A 19,679-nucleotide genomic window follows, 5' to 3' on the forward strand; every position below is an offset into this window, starting at 1 on the left:
GGGAGGTGCCTGAGGATTGGAAAGTGGCAAATGTGACACCATTGTTCAAGAAAGGGTGTAAAGACAATCATAGTAACTACAGGGTAAAATTTTAGAAACAATAATCAAGGAAAAAAGTAACGGGCATTTGGAAAGGTTTAAACTAATTAAGGAGAGCCAACACGGGTTTGTAAAAGGAAGATCGTGTTCGACTAATCTAATTGAATTTTTTGATTAAAGTAACAGAGAGGATTGATGAAGGGAATGCAATGGATGTTGTCTACATGGATTTTCGGAAGGCATTTGACAAAGTACCACATAGAAGACTGGTTAACAAAATTGAGGCTCATGGAATAGGTGGGTCAGTGGCAGCTCGGATAAGGAATTGGCTTATGGACAGAAAACAGCGAGTTACATAGAAACATAGAAGATAGGAGCAGGAGTAGGCCATTCGGCCCCTCGAGCCTGCTCCGCCATTCAATGAGATCATGGCTGATCATCCAAATTCAGTACCCTGTCCCTGCCTTCTCCCCATATCTCTTGATCCCTTTAGCCTTAAGAAATATATCCAACTCTTTCTTGAATATATTTAATGAACTGGCCTCCACCGCCCTCTGTGGCAGAGAATTCCACAGGTTCACCACTCTCTGGGTGAAGAAATTCCTCCTCATTTCAGTCCTAAATGGCCTACCCCTTATCCTTAGACTATGACCCCTGGTTCTGGACTCCCCGACCATCGGGAACATCCTTCCAGCATCTAGTCTGTCCAGGCCTGACAGAATTTTATAGGTTTCGATGAGATCCCCTCTCAATCTTCTAAACTCCAGTGAGTATAAGCCCAATCGACACAATCTCTCCTCATACGTCATTCCTGTCATCCCAGGTATCAGCCTGGTGAATCTTCGCTGCACTCCTTCCATGGCAAGAACGTCCTTCCTCAGATAAGGCGACCAAAACTGCACACAATACTCAAGGTGCGGTCTCACCAAGGCCCTGTACAAATGTAGCAAGACATCCTTGTTCCTGTACTCGAACCCTCTTGCTACGAAGGCCAACATTCCATTTGCCTTCTTAACCGCCTGCTGCACCTGCATGCTTACCTTCAGCAACTGGTGCACAAGAACACCCAGGTCTCTCTGCACTTCCCCTTCTCCCAATCTATTGCCATTCAAATAATAATCTGCCTTCCTGTTTTTGCCACCAAAGTGGATAACCTCACATTTATCCACATTATAGTGCATTTGCCATGTTTCTGCCCAATCACCTAACCTGTCCAAATCGTACTGGAGTTTCATGACCTCCTCCTCACAGCATACCCTCCCACCCAGCTTTGTGTCGTCTGCAAATTTGGAGATATTACATCCAATTCCCTCGTCCAGATCATTAATATATATTGTGAACAGCTGGGGTCCTAGGACCGATCCTTGCGGTACCCCACTAGTCACTGCCTGCCACTCGGAAAATGACCCGTTTATTCCAACTCTTTGCTTTCTGTCCGCCAACCAGTTCTCTATCCAAGTCAATACCTTGCCCCCAATCCCATGTGCCTTAATTTTGCACGCTAATCTCTTATGCGGGACCTTATCGAAAGCCTTCTGAAAGTCCAAATACACCACATCCACTGGTTCTCCCGTATCTATTTTACCAGTTACATCCTCAAAAAATCCCAGTAGATTAGTCAAGCATGATTTACCTTTTGTAAATCCATGTTGACTTTGTCCGATCCAGTCACTGTTTTCCAAGTGCTCTGCTATTACATTTTTTATAATGGACTCGAGCATTTTCCCCACTACCGATGTCAGGCTTACCAGTCTATAATTCCCTGCTTTTTCTCTGCAACCTTTTTTGAAGAGTGGGGTAACATTAACTACCCTCCAATCCATGGGTACTGTTCCAGAGTCTATCGAGTTCTGGAAGATGACCAGCAATGCATCTACTATTTCTAGGGCCACTTCCTTAAGTACCCTGGGATGTAGATTATCAGACCCTGGGAATTTAATCGGCCTTCAGTCCCATCAATTTTCCTAACACCATTTCCCTACAAATGCTGATTTATTTCAGTTCCACCCTTTCATGGCTGTAAATGGCTGTTTTTCAGACTGGAGGATGGTAGACAGTGGTGTTCCCCAAGGGTCAGTGCTGGGACCACTGCTTTTTTTGAGATACATATAAATGAATGACCTGGATATTGGAATACAGAGTAGAATTTCTAAATTTGCCGATGACACCAAACTTGGGGGTGTGGCAAACACTGAGGATAATACCAATCGACTGCAACAGGACATAGAAAGGCTAGCAGAATGGGCAGACAAGTGGCAGATGAAATTTAATAGAGAGAAGTGTGAGGTAATGCACTTTGGCAGAAGGAACAGGGAGAGGCAATATACACTTAATGGCACAGTTTTAAAGCATGTGCGGGGGCAGAGGGACCTTGGAGTTAATGTGCATAGGTCCCTGAAGGTGGCAGGACATATGAGAGTGGTTAACAAAGCATATGGGATCTTGGGCTTCATAAATAGAGGTACTGAGTACAAAAGAAGAGAAGTTATGCTGAACCTTTATAAAGTGCTGGTTGGGCCACAACTGGAGTATTGCGTCCAGTTCTGGTCACCACACTTTAGGAAGGATGTGAAGGCCCTTGAAAGGGCGCAGAGGAGATTTACCAGAATGGTTCCGGGGATGGGGGATGTTCGCTACAAGGACAGGTTGGAGAAGCTGGATTTGTTTTCATTAGAGCAAAGGAGGTTGAGGGGTGATTTGATAGAAGTGTACAAGATTATAACGGGTTTGGATAGGCTAGATGGGGAAAGGCTATTCCCACTATTTGATGGTACAAGGACTAGGGGACACTGATTTAAGGTTTTGGGCTAGAGATACAGGGGGACGTGAGGAAAAACCTTTTTACGCAACGAGTAGTGATGACCTGGAATTTGCTGCTGACGGAAGTGGTAGAAGCAGAGACACTCAATGTTTTCAAGGGGAGACTGTTTTGGCACTTGAGGGAAATAAACTTGCAGGGCTACAGGGATAGAGCGGGGGAATGGGACTGACTGGATTACTCTACAGAGAGCCGGCACGGACTCGATGGGCCGAATGGCCTCGTTCTGTGCCCTTATGACTCTATGATCTTATTAATTGGTGTAGCAGACTCGAGGGGGCGAATGGCCTACTTTTACTTCTATTTCTTATGTTCTTATAAGTGCTCTTGCAGAGAGCTGGGGATGGGCCAAATGGCGGCCTCCTGTGCTGTAACCATTCTATGATTCTAACCACTCCCTGTGGTAGCGAGTTCCACATTCTCAGCACTCTCTAGGCAAAGAAGTTTCTTCTGAATTCCCTATTTGATTTCTTGGTGACTACCTTATACTGATGCCCTCTAGTTTTGCTCTTCCCCACAAGTGGAAACGCTCTCTCTATATCTACTCTTATCAAAACCTTTCAGAATTTTTAAATCCTCTATTGGCTCACCTCTCAGCCTTCTCTTTTCAAGAGAAAAGAGACCCAGCCTGTTCATCCTTTCCTGATAACTTGCTCTTCTAACTCATTTAGATTTGTATTTTCCAAGTACCTGTAATATGTGACCTTCCTATTTTTCTTACCAAAATGTAATACCTCACATTTATCTGTGATGAAATTCATTTGCCAATTATATGCCTATTCTGCAAGTTTATTATTGTCTTCTTGTAATTTCTTGCAGTCCTCCTCAGTATTGACTATTCCCCCCCAAATTTGGTGTCATCCGCAAATATAAAAATAGTGTTTTTGATTCCAAAGTCTAAATTGTTAATATAAATTGTGACCCCTGTCTCTGCTGATCTGCACTGGCTCCTTATTCTCCAATATCTTGGATTTAAAATCTTGGTATGGGTTTTTAAATATCTTTTTCATCTCTAAAGGTCTTTGGAAAAGTCATAATTTCTCTGCTCTGTTCATCTTTCCCAAAACACTCTGTTCGAATCCTTCAAGTCTGGTTTCCACCTGGCCAAAGCCACGAATAACATCCTCAGTCACAATGCATTATCCCTTCTCAACCTCCCCACAGTGTTTGATATGATTGACCAGTACAGCTACAACACTGGCATCTATCCGACAATATGGAAAACTGCCCAGGTATATCCTGTCCACAAAAAGCAGGACAAATCTAATCTGGCCAATTCCATCAGTCTACTCTCAATCATCAGCCAAGTGATGGAAGGTGTCATTGACAGTGCTATCAAGCGGCACTTACTTACCAATAACCTGCTCACTGATGCCCAGTTTGGGTTCCACCAAGACCACTTGGCTCCTGACCTCATTGCAGCCTTGGTCCAAACATGGACAAAGGAGCTGAATTCCAGAGGTGAGGTGAGAGTGACTGCCCTTGACATCAAGGCAGCATTTGACAGTGTGGCATCAAGGAGCCCTAGTAAAACTGAAGTCAATGGGAATCAGGGGCAAAATGCTCCACTGGCTGGAGTCATACATAGCACAAAGGAAGATGGTTGTGGTGGTTGAAGGTCAATCATCACAGTCCCAGGACAAGAAAAATGGGGTCTATTAGTTAGATTTAAAAATGAAACAGAAATTTGAAGGCTGAGCAGTGTCTATGTATGGACAGAGATACAATTCAGAAATCTGATCAGCAACTTAATTTTATTCTGTTGTATGTTGGAAAATCATCATGAAAAGCATGACAAGAGAGGGGATTAGTGTTTTTTTTTAAAGTCATTTTTTGAATCATGATTTGGAACACTGACTCAGTGCATAAGCAGTTAATATTTAACAGTAACAAAGTGGTTACAATGGTTTCCAAAAACGTTTATTTCCAAAAGCGTTTATTTCCTAGAAATGTCAGCAAATCAGAGATGAACTAACAAAAAATTCGAAGTGCTTTTACAAAACTTTAAGCATAGATTCATGTAGTTTGATCAAACCTCAAAACATTATGGCTAGGGTTTATAGCATTTTACAAGAGTAATTTAAGGATAGACTACAGATTGTACGAATGTCTGCATTTGTAAAATCTGTATTTTGTTGCATGTATTTATGACGTTTGATTTACGGCCTTGAACATTTTACATAGGAGATGATGCTAATTCCATTATAAAGAATAATAATTCCCTAAAGTATAAAACATTGTGGAAAGCTGGCGAATACTAGAATAAAACTGCTGGTAAAATAAAGCCAGCTCACAGTGCCACTATAATGAAGGCGTCTGTTGGAAATCAAGGTGACCGTTCATGACAATGAAATTTCACAATGCTGATGTTTTTGTTTCCCCATTATGTAATTTTGGAATTAAGTTCTGATGCTTGTCAAGGTTTCCACTTATGACATAAGAACATAAGCAATAGGAGCAGGAGTAGACCATACGGCCCCTCGAACCTGCTCCGCCACCCAATAAGATCATGGCTGATCATCGACCTCAACTCCACTATCCTGCCCGATCTCCATATCCCTTGATTCCCCAAGAGTCCAAATATCTATCTATCTCAGCCTTGAATATACTCAAAGACTCAGCATTCACAGCCCTCTGGGGCAGAAAATTCCAAAGATTCACAACCCTCAGTGAAGAAATTCTTCCTCATCTCAGTCTTAAATGGCCTACCGCTTATCCTGAAACTATGCCCCCTAGTTCTAGACACTCCAGCCAGGGGAAACAACCTCTCAGCATCTACCCTGTCAATCCCCTTCAGAATCTTGTATGTTTCAATGACATCACCTCTCATTCTTCTAAACTCCAGAGTACAGGCCCATTCTCCACAATCTCTCATTATAGGACAGACCTCTCATCCCAGGAATCAATCTAGTGAGCCTCCAAGGCAAGTATATCCTTCCTTAGATAAGACAACCAAAACTGTGCACAGTACTCCAGGTGTGGTCTCACCAAGGCCCTGTACAATTGTAGCAAGACTTCCTTACTCTTATACTCCAACCCCCTTGCAATGAAGGCTAACATGCTATTTGTCTTCTTTATTGCTTGCTGTATACCTGCATGCTAACTTTGTGTTTCTTGCACGAGGACACTCAAATTTCTCTGAACACCAAAATTTGAAAGTTTCTCACCATTTAAAAAAATCTGTTTTTCTGTTCTTCCTACCAAAGTGAATAACCTCACATTTCCCTACATTATACTCCATCTGCCACCTTACTGCCCACTCACTTAGTCCATCTATATCCCTTTGCAAACTCTGTGTTCTCCTCACAGCTTACTGTCCCACCTAGCTTTGTATCATCAGCAAACTTGGATACATTACACTCGGTACTTTCATCTAGGTCATTAATATAGATTGTAAATAGCTGAGGCCCAACACTGATCCTTGCGGCACCCTGCCAGTTACAGCCTGCCAATCTGAAAAAGATCCGTTTATCCTTACTCTCTGTTTTCTGACCGTTAACCAATCCCCTATCCATGCTACTATATTACCCCAACCCCATGAGCCCTAATTTTGTGTAATAACCTTTTATGTGGCACCTTATCAAATGTCTTTTGGAAAACCAAATATACTACATCCACTGGTTCCCCTTTATCGACCCTGCTAGTTACATCCTCAAAAAACTCTAAAATTTGTCAAACACAATTTCCCTTTCATAAAACTATGTTGACTCTGCCTAATCATGTTATGATTTTCTAAGTGACTTGATACCACTTCCTTAATAATGGATTCCAGCATTTGACGACTGATGTCAGGTTAACTGGCCTGTAGTTCCCTCTTTTTTCTCTCCCTCCTTTCTTGAATAGTGGTGTTACATTTGCGACCATCCAATCCACTGGGACCATTACAGAATTTAGGGAATTTTGGAAAATCAAAACCAATGCATCCACTATCTCTTCAACTACCTCTTTTAGAACCCTAGGATGTAGGCCGTCAGGTCCAGAGGATTTGTCGGCTTTTATTCCCATTAGTTTCTCTAGTACTTTTTCTCTACTTATATTAATTACGTTAAGTTCCTCACCCTCATTAGACCCTTGGTTCCCCACCATTTTTTATATGGTTTTTGTGTCTTCTGCTGTGAAGACAGATACAAAATATTTGTTTAACATTTCTGCCATTTCCTTATTCCCCATAATAATTTCTCTTGTCTCAGCCTCTAAGGGACCAACGTTTACTTTTGCTACTCTTTTCCTTTTTACATACTTGTAGACACTCTTACAATCTGCTTTTATATTTCTTGCTAGTTTTTTCCTCATTCTATTTTTTCCCCTTTTTATCAATTTTTTGGTCAACGTTTGCTGGTTTCTGGAACTCTCCCAATCCTCAGGCTTACTATTATTCTTTGCAACATTATAAGCTTCTTCTTTCAATCTAATGCTATCCTTCACTTCTTTAGTTAGCCACGGTTGGATCACTTTTCCCATGGAGTTTTTGTTTCTCAATGGAATGTATTTTTGTTGAGAATTATGAAATATTTCTTTAAATGCTAGCCACTGCTTATCTACCGCCACACCTTTTAATCTATTCTTACAATCTGCCTTAGCCAAATCGCCACTCATACCTATGTAATTGGCTTTACTTACTTTTAAGACTCTAGTTTCGGACTTAGGCAAGTCACTCTCAGAATTTCACGTTAATTTTATCATATTATGATCACTCTGCCCCAGAGGATCCTTTACTATGAGATTGCTAATTAACCCTGTCTCATTACACAATACAAGATTTAAAATAGCCTGTTCCCTGGTTGGTTCCATGACATATTGTTCTAGGAAACTGTCCCGAATGCATTCCATGAACTCGTCCTCCAGACTACCTTTGCCAATTTGATTTGTCCAGTCTATATGAAGATTAAAGTTCCCCAAGATTATTGCATTACCTTTGTTACAAGCTCCTACTGTTTCTTGATTAATATTCTGTCCAACGGTATAGCTACTGTTAGGGGGCCTATATACTACTCCTACCAGTGTTTTCTGCCCCTTGTTATTCCTTATCTCCACCCATACTGATTCTGCTTCCTGATCTTCTGAGCCGAGATCCTTTCTCACTACTGTCCTTATGTCATCCTTTATTATCAGGGCTACTCCCCCTCCTTTTCCATTCTATCTGTCTTTTCGAAATGTCAAGTACTCTGGCACATTTAGTTCTCAACCTTGGCCACCTTGCAACCAGGTCTTAATAATGGCTATTAGATCAAACTCATTTATCTCTATTTGTGCCACTAGTTGGTCTATCTTGTTACGAATGCTTCATGCATTCAGATAAAGAGCCTTTAATTTATATTTTTTTACCATTATTCCCTGCTTTGACCTTTATTCTCTGCTGCACTGCTACCATTAAACTCTCTGTCCCTTCCTGTCACACTCTGCTTCTTTTTACCCAAATTGCTACACTACTCTATTGCCTTGACCTTTCTCTTTAGATTTCTAAATTTCCCCTCACCTGACCCCTCCCCCCCCCCCCCCCCCCCCTTTTTAGTTTAAAGCCTATCTACAGACCTAGTTATTCGATTTGCCAGGATGCTGGTCCCAGCCCGGTTTAAGTGGAGTCCGTCCCAACGGAATAATTCCCTTTCCCCAGTACTGGTGTCAGTGCCCCATGAATTGAAACCCATTTTCCCACACCACTCTGAGTCACGCATTTAACTCTCTGATCTGCTTGATCCTATGCCAATTTGCGCATGGCTCAGGTAGTAATCCAGAGATTATTACCCTTATGGTTTTGCTTATTAATTTAGACCCTAGCTCCTCAAACTCCCTCAGCAGAACCTCATTCGTAGTTCTACCTATGTCGTTGGTTCCTACATGGACCACGACAACTGGATCCTCCCTCTCCAAGTTCTTCCCCAGCCGCGAGGAGATATCCTTAACACTGGCAGGCAACACAGCCTTCGGGACGCTCTTTCACGGCTGCAGAGAACAGTATCTATCCCCCTGACTATACTGTCCCCTACTACTTCCACATTCCTTCCTTCTCCCCCCACTTGGATGGCCCCCTGTACCACAGTGCCGTGGTCAGTTTGCCCATCCTCCCTGCAGTCCTTTTCCTCATAGAAAGTGCCTCGTACCTGTTGGACAAGGTCCAGGGCTGAGGCTCCTCCATCACTACATCCTGGATCCCCATACTTTCCTGACTCGCAGTCACACCTTCCTGTCCCTGACTACTGACGAACTCTAAAGTACTACTTAACCTAAAGGGTGTAACTGCCTCCTGGAAGACAGTGTCCAGGTAACTCTCCCCCTCCCTGATGCATCACAATGTCTGCAGCTCGTACTCCAGCTCAATAATTCGGAGCTGAAGTTCCTCGAGTTGCAGACACCTACTGCAGATGTGGTTGCTCGGGATCGCAATGCTCTCCACAAACTCCCACATGTTGCAGTTATGACACACCACCTGCCCTGCCATCTCTAACCTTGTTTTATTTAATAATTAATTAGTTAAAGATTTTATTCAATCGATATTTTAGGTTTATTGTTTGATTATTTTATTTAGTTTAAGTTATTAATTTAATAAGTACTGGCAAGTTACAGTTTCTCAGCTCTTAATTTAACCCCCTTCCCTAACTTGGAGAGCAAAAAGAGCTGTAATACTCACCAACCAATCATCTACCTGCTCTCCTGTGACGTTAATCTTTGATGTTGTTTTTGAATTGGAGCCTTGCGCTGCCGCTGCTTTAAGTCAGCTCCGCTCTCGGGCCGCTCTTTATCCTCTCGCCGCTGTCGCTGCCATGACTCAACTCAAATGGTAACATGCTGATGTATATCTGAACAATATTAAACCAAAAAGGAATACACATCTTTGCACTCTTGACATTAACTGGTATAAAAATATATTCAAGACTAAGCTTTCCAAGTGCTCTATGTATATAAAAAGTGTTTACAAATGCCAACCTTGGACTACATATTAGATATTTGTACCTGAAGTATTGTGGGGCAGTGTTGCAGGTCATGGCTATAGTTTTTCTTAAATTTCTTTTAATTGATTTAACTAACCTGAAAGCATTTTTCGTCTTCCTGCAGCAAATAGGTGAGATTCTGTGACACAGACTTGCCTAACTGGAACTGTGGTTCATCACTTTCTGTCTTTTCCTCTTTAAAATATGGCTGCATTGAGGAAACTTTCTTCTCTACTGCTAGAAGTGTTGCACTCTTGGGTTTTGGTAGGTTGGAGTCGACATCATCGATCTCTGCAAGAACATCAATAAAAATTATTAACTTTGAATATGGCTGTGGGGACATATTAATGTTAAAAAATGCTGGAGCATTGGCTAAGTGAGTTAAAGCAATGAGTAGCTGATCTATGAAAGCCAGGAAGATCACAGCTTCGATGCCTGGTCTTGTTGAGTTAGTTAGTCTCAACCTGGCTTCAGGTGGGCAGGCTTCAATAAACCTGGCTAGTGAGGCCTTTTATGGTTCCTTAGTTTTGGACTCTCCCACAAGTGGAAACATCTTCATGTCTACCCTATCGAATCCCTTCATAATTTTAAAGACCTCCATCAGGTCACTTCTCAGTCTTTCCCCCCCCCCCCACCCGAGAAATGAGCCCCAGCCTGTTCAGTCTTTCCAGATAGTTGTACCCTCCGTTCTGGTATCATCCTTGTAAATCTTTTTTGTACTTCCTCCAGTGCTTCTACATCCTTTTTGTAATAGGGAGACCAGAACTGAGCACAGTAATCTAAGTATGCCTCTTTATAGCCCAGCAAATTAATTTAAAGATCATTGCCTCTTTTCAGATCCCACCATGTCTCCACCCTACCTTACCTCAGTGATCTCCTAGCTGTAGAGCCCCCTCACACACCATCTGGTCCTCTGACATGGGTTTACTTCCCGTTCCCAGCTCCTCCATCTCCATCATTGGTGGCTACTTGTTCAGTCATTACAACTTTTTCTTTGAATTTATTCCTGGGATATGGATGACACTTGCAAGGCAACATGATGGATATTGAGTCTAGTGGCAAGGGAATTGATCAAGCGATTGCTCTGTCCTGGATGGGGGTTGAGCTTCTTGAATGTTGATGTGGCTGCACCCATCCATGTGAGTGATGATTATTTTAGATGTTAGATTTTAAGGGTTCAGGAGGGGAATCACTTTGTTGCAGAGTACCCTTCTGCCCTGCTCTTACAGCTACAGTGTTGATATGGCTGGTCCATTTAAGCTTCTGGTGACCCCTGCACCCACCCCCACCCCAAGATGCTGATGGTGGTGCCATTGAAGTTCAGGAAAGATGGCTGGTCTTTCTCCTGTTTGTGAAGGTGATGTCCTGGTACATTTGCACAAATATTACTTGTCATTTGGTAGCCCAAGCATCTATTTTATCCAGGTCATGCTTTAGGGTGGCATAGGCTGCTTCATTATCAGAGGAATTGTGACTGAAACTGAACAATGGGATCATCAGCAAACAGCTCCACTCTGATCTTATGACATAAAAAGGTTAACAGCAACAACTTGCATTCTGGGGGGGGGGGGGAAGAAGAGTGAACAGCCAGAAATTGTGGTCCAACGACATAGTTAGAAAAAGAGATGAGGTCCTGCAGTCAGATTTCAGGGAGCTAGGAAAGAGATTAAAAAGCAGGACTTCAAAAGTAGTAATCTCTGGATTACTCCCTGTGCCACGAGCCAGTGAGTATAGAAATAGGAGGATAGAGCAGATGAATGAGTGGCTGGAGAGATGGTGAGATGGTGCAGGAGGGAGGGATTCCTGGGGTATTGGGACCAGTTCTGGGGGAGGTGGGACCTGTACAGACCGGACGGATTGCACTTCAACAGAGCCGGAACCAATGTCCTCGCGGGGTGGGGTTTGCTAGTACTGTTGGGTAGGTTTTAAACTAATTTGGCAGGGGGATGGGCACCAGGATGTAGCATTAGAAAGGAGAAACGAAGTGCACAAAGGATTAGGAGAGACAGATATCTATAGACTAGGAAATAGTAAGGCATTAGGTGGGTTCAGACTAAGAGAGAATACAAGAAGGTCTAAGACAGGTTTATAGTGCATGTGTGTAAACGCACGAAGTGTGGTAAATAAGGTTGGTGAGCTGCAGGCGCAAATAGCCACATGGGAATATGACGTCGTGGCGATAACGGAGACATGGCTCAAAAAAGGGCAGGATTAGGTACTAAATATTCCTGGATAGAAGGTGTTCAGGAAAGACAGGGAAGGAAAGAAAGGAGGTGGGGTGGCAGTATTGGTTAAGAAGAATGTTAGTGCTGGAGAGTGAGGATGTCCTGGAGGGGTCAAGAACAGAATCTTTTTGGTTAGAGTTAAGAAATAATAGAGGTGCCATTACACTACTAGGTGTATTCTATAGGCCACCAACTAGTGGGAAAGATATAGAGGAGTAAATTTGTAGGGAAATTACAAAGAGTTGCAAGAACTATAGAGTAGGGGGACTTCCATTATCCTAATATAGACTGGGCTAGTCATAGTGTAAAAGGCAGAGCGGGGGAAGAATTTCAGAAGTGTGTTTCCGGCCCAATGAAGAAGGCATTGCTGGATCTGGTTCTGGGGAATGAGGGAGGTCAAGTGGAGCAAGTGTCAGTAGGGAAACATTTATGGGACAGTGATCATAGTATCATAATGTTTAGATTGGCTATGGAAAAGGACAGGGAGCAATCTAGAGTAAAAATACTTCATTGGAGGAAGGTAAATTTCAGTGGGTTGAGAACTGATCTGGCCCGAGAAAATTGGAATCAAAGATTGGCAGGCAAAACTGTAATTGAACAATGGGCTGCCTTTAAAGAGGAGATGGTTCAGGTACAGTCCTGGTACATTCCCAGGAGGGGGAAAGGTAGGGCAACTAAAGCCAGAGCTCCCTGGATGACAAAAGAGACAGAGAGTAAGATGAAGCAGAAAAAGAGTGCATATGACAGATGTCAGGTTGAGAATACAAGTGAGAATCAGGCTGAATATAGAAAGTTCAAAGGGGAAGTGAAGAAGAAAATTAGAGGGGCAAAGAGAGAGCATGAGAATAGATTGGCAGCTAACATAAAAGGGAATTGAAAAGTCTTCTATAGGCATATAAATAGTCAAGGGTAGTAAGAGGGGGGTGGGGCCGATTCAGGAGGAAAAGGGCATGGCTGAGGTACTAAATGATCACTTTGCATCTGTCTTCACCAAGGAAGAAGATGCTGCCAAAGTCAGTGTGAAAGAGGAGGTAGTGAAGATACTGGATGAGATAAAAATTAATAAAGAGGAGGTACTAGAAAGGCTGTCTGTACTTAAAGTTGATAATTCACCAGGACTGGATGGGATGCATCCTAGGGGGTGGAGGAAGGTTAAGGAGGAAATTGCAGAGGTATTGGCCATAATCTTCTAACCCGCCTTAGATACGGGGGGTGGTGCCAGAGGACTGGAGAATTGCAAATTGTAGTGTATGTACCTTTAAGAGCCCCTGTGTACTGTAATACTGGTAGTGACCACTCTGGTATATAAGCCTGTATAGCGTCTTTTATCTTTTAGTTTACCTCCAGACTTTGTTCAGTAAACACCTGTTAAACCAACTCCTGCATTCCGTGTCTCCATTAACACACGGATACACCCTTGTTCTGTTGTGTCTCAAGGGGTTTTATACTCTTACCTATATAACAATTAAGAAGGACTCCGGGGTGGAGAGTTTAGTTAACGGCCATTTTATTTACAATGTGCTTCTTCACTCAATGCACTACATTTCCCATAGTGCATTGCAAATCACCACTACGGTATCCCATGTGGGACAATTCTAATACACATTCAAAATACACAACATATTTCCTCCCCCTTAAAATAGAATGTCCACAAAACAGAATAACTGAAAATGACTATAACTTTGGAAGAGAGGGTAGACTGCCTCTACATTCCGCTAACCCTGGGGATTATTCTACCCCATGCCCACAGGTTAGCACTAACTGTAACTAAGGCGCTCTGGAGGCTGCCTTTCTCTTTGGGGGTAACGCCTAGTCTCAGGAGCAGGCTCTGGCTGGCTCTCCCATGACCCTACAGGCGTGGCTTCCTCCCTCAATGGCACAAGAGTGGATGGTGCCACCATCTCAGGGTCAGACGACCAGTCCCTGCTGGAGCCCCCAGCAGGTCCTTGATCCTCTGTTTCTTGGGTTACCTGTGGCGACTGTCTTGGCAGTAACTGGTCTACATGCCGTCTCCATGTTCGGTCGTCTCCGGTGCGGACTCGGTATGAAATGGGGCCCGTCTTTTGGATGACCGTAGCTGGGACCCACCGCTCCGGGGTGGTGTAGTTACGCGCGAGGACTTTGCCCCCCCACCACAAAGTGTCGTTCTTTGGACCTCGGAGCTCGTCTGCTGACTTGATCCTGCTGATTGGCGTGCACCACTGCTTCTGTGGACGTTGGCCTCAGCAGGTCAAGGCGTGTCCGTAGCTGCCTTCCCATGAGTAGGTAAGCAGGAGATGCTCCAGTCGTAGCATGAGGCGTGTTTCGGTATTTCAGCAAGAAAGCATTCAGGCGCTGCTTTAGAGGAGCATCACTTCTTGCCGCTTTCAATGCGCGTTTCAGCGTTCTGACACATCTCTCCGCCAATCCATTTGTGGATGGATGATAAGGCGCGGAGAACATGTGCGGGATTCCATTGCTCGAGGAACTCCTCCATCTCCTGGGATGTGAACTGTGTTCCATTGTCGGTTACGATCTGCTCCGGCAGACCAAATCGCCCGAACATCTCTCTGAGTCTCGATGGTTTTCTCCGTAGTGGTAGTGGACATTACTGCAACCTCCGGCCATTTGGAATGGGAGTCCACCGCGACCAGGAACATCGCTCCTTCCACTGGTCCAGCGAAGTCCAGATGGATCCGTTGCCATGGTGTCGCCGGCCATTCCCATGGATGCAGTGGCGCTGCTCTTGGCATATCCCTGGTTGTCTCGCATGATGGGCATGATTTCGCTTCAACTTCAATTTCATGATCCAGACCGGGCCACCAGAAGTAGCTTCGTGCCAGCTCCTTCATCCGGACAATACCACAATGTCCTGAGTGCAGCTCGTTGAGGACATGTTTCCGCAGCTTTGGTGGTATGATCACTCTCATGCCCCAAAGGAGGCATCCTGACGTGACAGACAACTTCTTCCCTCTTGACAGGTAAGGTAGGAGCTCAGGTGGTGCGTCTGACACCCGTGATCCATCTCCTCGCATCACCCGATCCAGCACCTTGGATAGAGTGGGGTCCACTCTGGTCTCTTTCTTGACCTGCCGGGCCGTGACAGGGGCATTGCTCACCATGTCAAAGTAGAAAATCTTCTGCTCACAGCCTTCAGAGGGCACAGGCAGCGGAAGTCTTGACAATCCATCCGCATTGCCATGTGCTGCTGACCTCCAGTATTTGATGTTGTAATTGTGAGCGCTTAACATCAGCGCCCAGCATAGGGACGGTTTCCCCAGTGTAGGTCTTTAAAATGAGCTTGGCCGGCGTCAGTGATAGGTGGTTCAGTTTTTCTTTGAGTAGCTTCTCTGAAATCAAGGAGACAGCGGCCCCCGTATCCAGCTCCATTTTGACTGGTATTCCCTCTAGTAGTGGAGTGACTCCATAGCCTGATGAGCCTCCATTGCCTGATGAGCCTCCATTCACCGTTAACACATGGAGATTCAGCTCCCTATCAGAGTCTGTGTCACTGTCTTCCTGTTCTTGTTTCACCATGTGTAGGTTTTTCTTTTTAGAACGCCAGTTGGATGTGTTTCCTTGTTTGTTTTTGTGTGTCTCTGTGTAGGATTGCTTGCTTTGCCCTTTACACACACGTTCAATGTGTCCTTTCTTTTCACATTTCCGACAGGTCAGGTCTTTACACCAGCAGTCAGATGGCTGATGACCTGACCTTCCACATCTGTAACACTCTCTGGCTCCCTTTGCATGTTTATCCAGTGTAGCTGCTACCCTGTGCACTCTTGTTGCAGACCCCAACAGCTGTGCATCTTTAGCTGCTAACTCCATAGACACAGCGAGCTCCACTGCTGATTTAAGCGTCAGTTTGTCAGTAGTGAGCAAGCGCTTCTGTGTTGCTTCACATCTTAATCCACACACAAACCTATCACGGACAGTGTCATTTAGAGTTTCACCAAACTCTCAATGCTCAGTTAGCTTCTTTAACACTGCAACATATTCAGCTATGGACTCACCCTCCCCTTGGTTTCATTTGTGAAACCTGAACCTCTCGGCAATCAGCAGCGGTTTGGGTGCGAAATCTGTTTCCAAAACTTCCACAATCTGATCATATGTCTTAGCGCCGGGCTTATCCGGGTGCATCAAACTCCGTAACAAGCCAAATGTTTTTGCTCCGATCACACTGAGGAACGTCGCCACTTTCACGTCATCTTTAATGCCATTTGCAGTCACACAAAATCCGAAATGCTCTGTATAAGCACTCCATTGCTCCGTCGTTTCATCAAATGGTCCAAATGCTCCGGTTAGCATAGGCATTTTGTTATTTATTTATTTATTTTTCTTTACAGTCCTTTTCCTCCACTTTTTCTTTTATTTTTACAGTCCTTTTCCTCCACTTCGTTTCACTGTATCGTTAAAAAGGGTGTAAGGATAAACCCAGCAACTACAGGCCAGTCAGTTTAACCTCGGTGGTGGGAAAGCTTTTAGAAACGATAACCAGGGACAAAGTTAACAGTCACTTGGACAAGTGTGGATTAATTAAGGAAAGCCAGCAGGGATTTGTTAAAGGCAAATCGTGTTTAACTAACTTGATCGAGTTTTTTGATGAGGTAACAGAGAGGGTTGATGAGGGCAATGCGGTTGACGTGGTGTACATGGACTTCCAAAAGCTTTTTGATAAAGTGCCACATAATAGGCTTGCCAGCAAAGTTGAAGCCCATGGAATAAAAGGGACAGTGGCAGCATGGATACGAAATTGGCTAAGTGACGGGGAAACAGAGAGTAGTGGTGAACGGTTGTTTTTCGGACTGGGGAAGGTATACAGTGGTGTTTCCCAGGGGTCGGTACTAGGACCACTGCTTTGCTTAATCTATTAATGACTTGGACTTGGGAGTACAGGGCACAACTTCAAAATTTGCAGGTGACACAAAACTTGGAGATATAGTGAACAGTGAGGAGGATAATGATAGACTTCAAGAAGACACTGACAGGCTGGTGGAAGGGGGCAGACACGTGGCAGATGAAATTTAACACAGAAAATTGCAAGGTGATGCATTTTGGCAGGAAGAATGAGGAGAGACACTATAAACTAAAGGGTACAATCCTCAAGGGGGTGCAGGAACAGAGAGACCTGGGGGTATATGAGCACAAATCATTGAAGGTGGCAGAGTAGGTTGAGAAAGTGGTTAAAAAAACATACGGGATCCTGGGCTTCATAAATAGAGGCATAGAGTACAAAAGCAAGGTAGTTATGATGAAACTTTATAAAACACTGGTTCAGCTTCAACTGGAGTATTGTGTCCAATTCTGGGCACTGCACTTTAGGAAGGATGTGAAGGCCTTAAGAGAGGGTGCAGAAAAGATTTACGAGAATGATTCCAGGGATGAGGGACTTCAGTTATGTGGATAAACTAGAGAAGCTGGGGTTGTTCGCCTTAGAGCAGAGAAGGTTGATAGGCGATTTGGTAGAGGTATTCAAATTCATGAAGGGTCTAGACAGAGTAGATTGGGAGAAACTGTTCCCATTGGCAGAAGGGTCGAGAACCAGAGGACACAGATTTAAGGTGGTTGGCGATATGAGGAAGAACTTTTTTTACAGCAAGTGGTTAGCATCTGGAATGCAGTGCCTGAAAGGGTGGTGGAGGCAGATTCAATCATGACTTTCAAAAGGGAATTGGTAAGTACCTGAAGGAAAAAAAATTGCTGGGCTACGGAGAAAGGGAGGGGGAGTGGGACTCGCTGAAGTGCTCTTGCAGAGAGCCGGCACGGGCTCGACCGGCCGAATGGCCTCCTTCTGTGCTGTAACCATTCTATGATTATATAGCGCTTCAAAGGTGCGTAATCAGACAAAAATTGACACCAAGCCAAAGAAGGAGCCATTAGGACAGGTGACCTAAATCTTGATTGTTCTGTATGTGCAAACTACTGCCTGATCTCCAATCTGCCTTTCCTTTCCAAAGTTCTTGACTGTATTGCTGCCCGTCAAATCCGTGCCTATCTCTCCCACAAGGGATATGGGGTTTGGACAGGAAAGTGGAGTTGAGGTAGATCAGCCATGATCTTATTGAACGGCGGAGCAGGCTCGAAGGGCCGTATTGCCTACTTCTGCTCCCATTTCTTATATTGTGTTAACTCCTGCTTGAATCTCCAATCAGGTTTCCCCTTTCCCATAACACAAGTCACAAACAACATTCTGTGTGACTGTGGTGGATTATTTCCCCTTGTCCTCTCTGCAGCCTTTGACACAATCAACTATTCTATCCTCCTCCAATGCCTCTGCTCTGTTATCTAGCTCAGGGGGGGATAACTCTAGCTTGATTCTACTCTTGCCTATTGTAGCTAGAGCATCTCCAGTAGTGGTTTCTCTTCCAACCCTCTTGCCATTAATTCCAATGTCCTCAGGATCTATCCTTGGTCCCCTCCTCTTCCTCATCTACATTCTGCCCCTTGGTGCCATCATCCATAGACTGGGTTAGCTTCCATATTCAAGCTGACAATACCTAGCTCTACACCTCTACCACTGCCTCTGTGCTGTGAGACGGACCCTCATCCACTTTTGAATGAGCCACAATTTCCTCAGCTAAACATTGGGAAGACCAAAGCTACCATCTTCAGCCTCGCCTCAAGCTCCGTACCTTTGCAAATGACTCCATCCCCTTCCCCAGTCACTGTCTCAGAGTGAACCAAACTGTTTGAAGTCTCAGTGTACTGTTTGACCCTGAGCTGAGCTTCCAATCCTATATCCTTCCTCTTAACCATAACGACTACCTACTTCTACCTCCCTAATATTACCTGCCTCAGCCCGACTGTTGCTATAAACCCTCCTCTATGCCTTTGAAACTTCCAGATATAACTCTTCCAATGCTCCCCTGACTGGCCTCCCATCCTCCACCCTCTGTCAAGTCCAGCTCATACATGACTTGTCTGCCTGCATCCTGTACCGCTTGCCCATCATCCCTTTCCTCACTGACCTACATTGATCTCTCAGCATTTCAAATTCTCATCCTCATATTTAAATCCCTTCATGGCCTCACTTCTCCCTTTCTCTAGAAGCTCCTCCAGCCCTACAACCCCCAAACCCCGAATTCCCCATTGCTCTGTCTCTGGCCTCCTTTGCATCACCTTTTCTTTTGTCCCATTATTGGTGGCTGTACCTTCAATCATGTAGGCCCCATACTCTGGAATTCCCTCCCTAAATCCCTGTACTTCTCCATCAACCTGTCCTCCTTTAAGACCACCCTTAAAAACCTACCTCTTTGACCAAACATTTTTTCACCCCTCCTATTAGTTCCTCGGCTAACTCAGTGTCCATTTTTTGATTACACTTCTATAGATTACTTCTTTGTTTCGTTTCCCTCAAAACCTCTAACATACCCAACCTGACAAATATGGCACAGTAAGGACACATCTAAGTACAGTGGTAGTGCCACAATACTCAGTGATGACTTAACTTTGCCTTCACAAGACTGTGTGATGGTCACTTCTACTTTGCCAATGTGAATAATATTGTCTAGAATAGGTAAGTTGGCGAATACGAGGTTAAGCAGGTTATTCCCTTATATTGGTTCTCTCATCACCTATCACAGGCCAAGATTGGTAGCTATGTTCTTCAGGACTCTGCCAGTGCGATCTCTGGTGGTACTAACAGACACTCTTGGTGGTGGTCACCTCAGAGTTTCCTCCAAGTGATGT

General features: G+C 44.2%; 1 protein-coding gene across 5 annotated transcripts in view; it reads right to left on the reverse strand.

The window, feature by feature from the left end:
• ccdc83 (coiled-coil domain containing 83) overlaps nt 1-19,679 on the reverse strand; it is a 104,800-nt gene that overhangs the window by 22,068 nt on the left and 63,053 nt on the right. For all 5 annotated transcript variants that reach the window (XM_085998838.1, XM_085998839.1, XM_085998837.1 and 2 more), the window contains one exon: nt 9,884-10,077. In XM_085998838.1, coding sequence (XP_085854964.1) covers nt 9,884-10,077 — 194 coding nt within the window. The remainder of the gene's footprint in view (nt 1-9,883; nt 10,078-19,679) is intronic.

This window comes from Somniosus microcephalus, chromosome 10, assembly GCF_052327205.1.
Source record: "Somniosus microcephalus isolate GS21.2 chromosome 10, FLI_Smic_1.0, whole genome shotgun sequence".
NCBI lineage: Eukaryota > Metazoa > Chordata > Chondrichthyes > Squaliformes > Somniosidae > Somniosus > Somniosus microcephalus.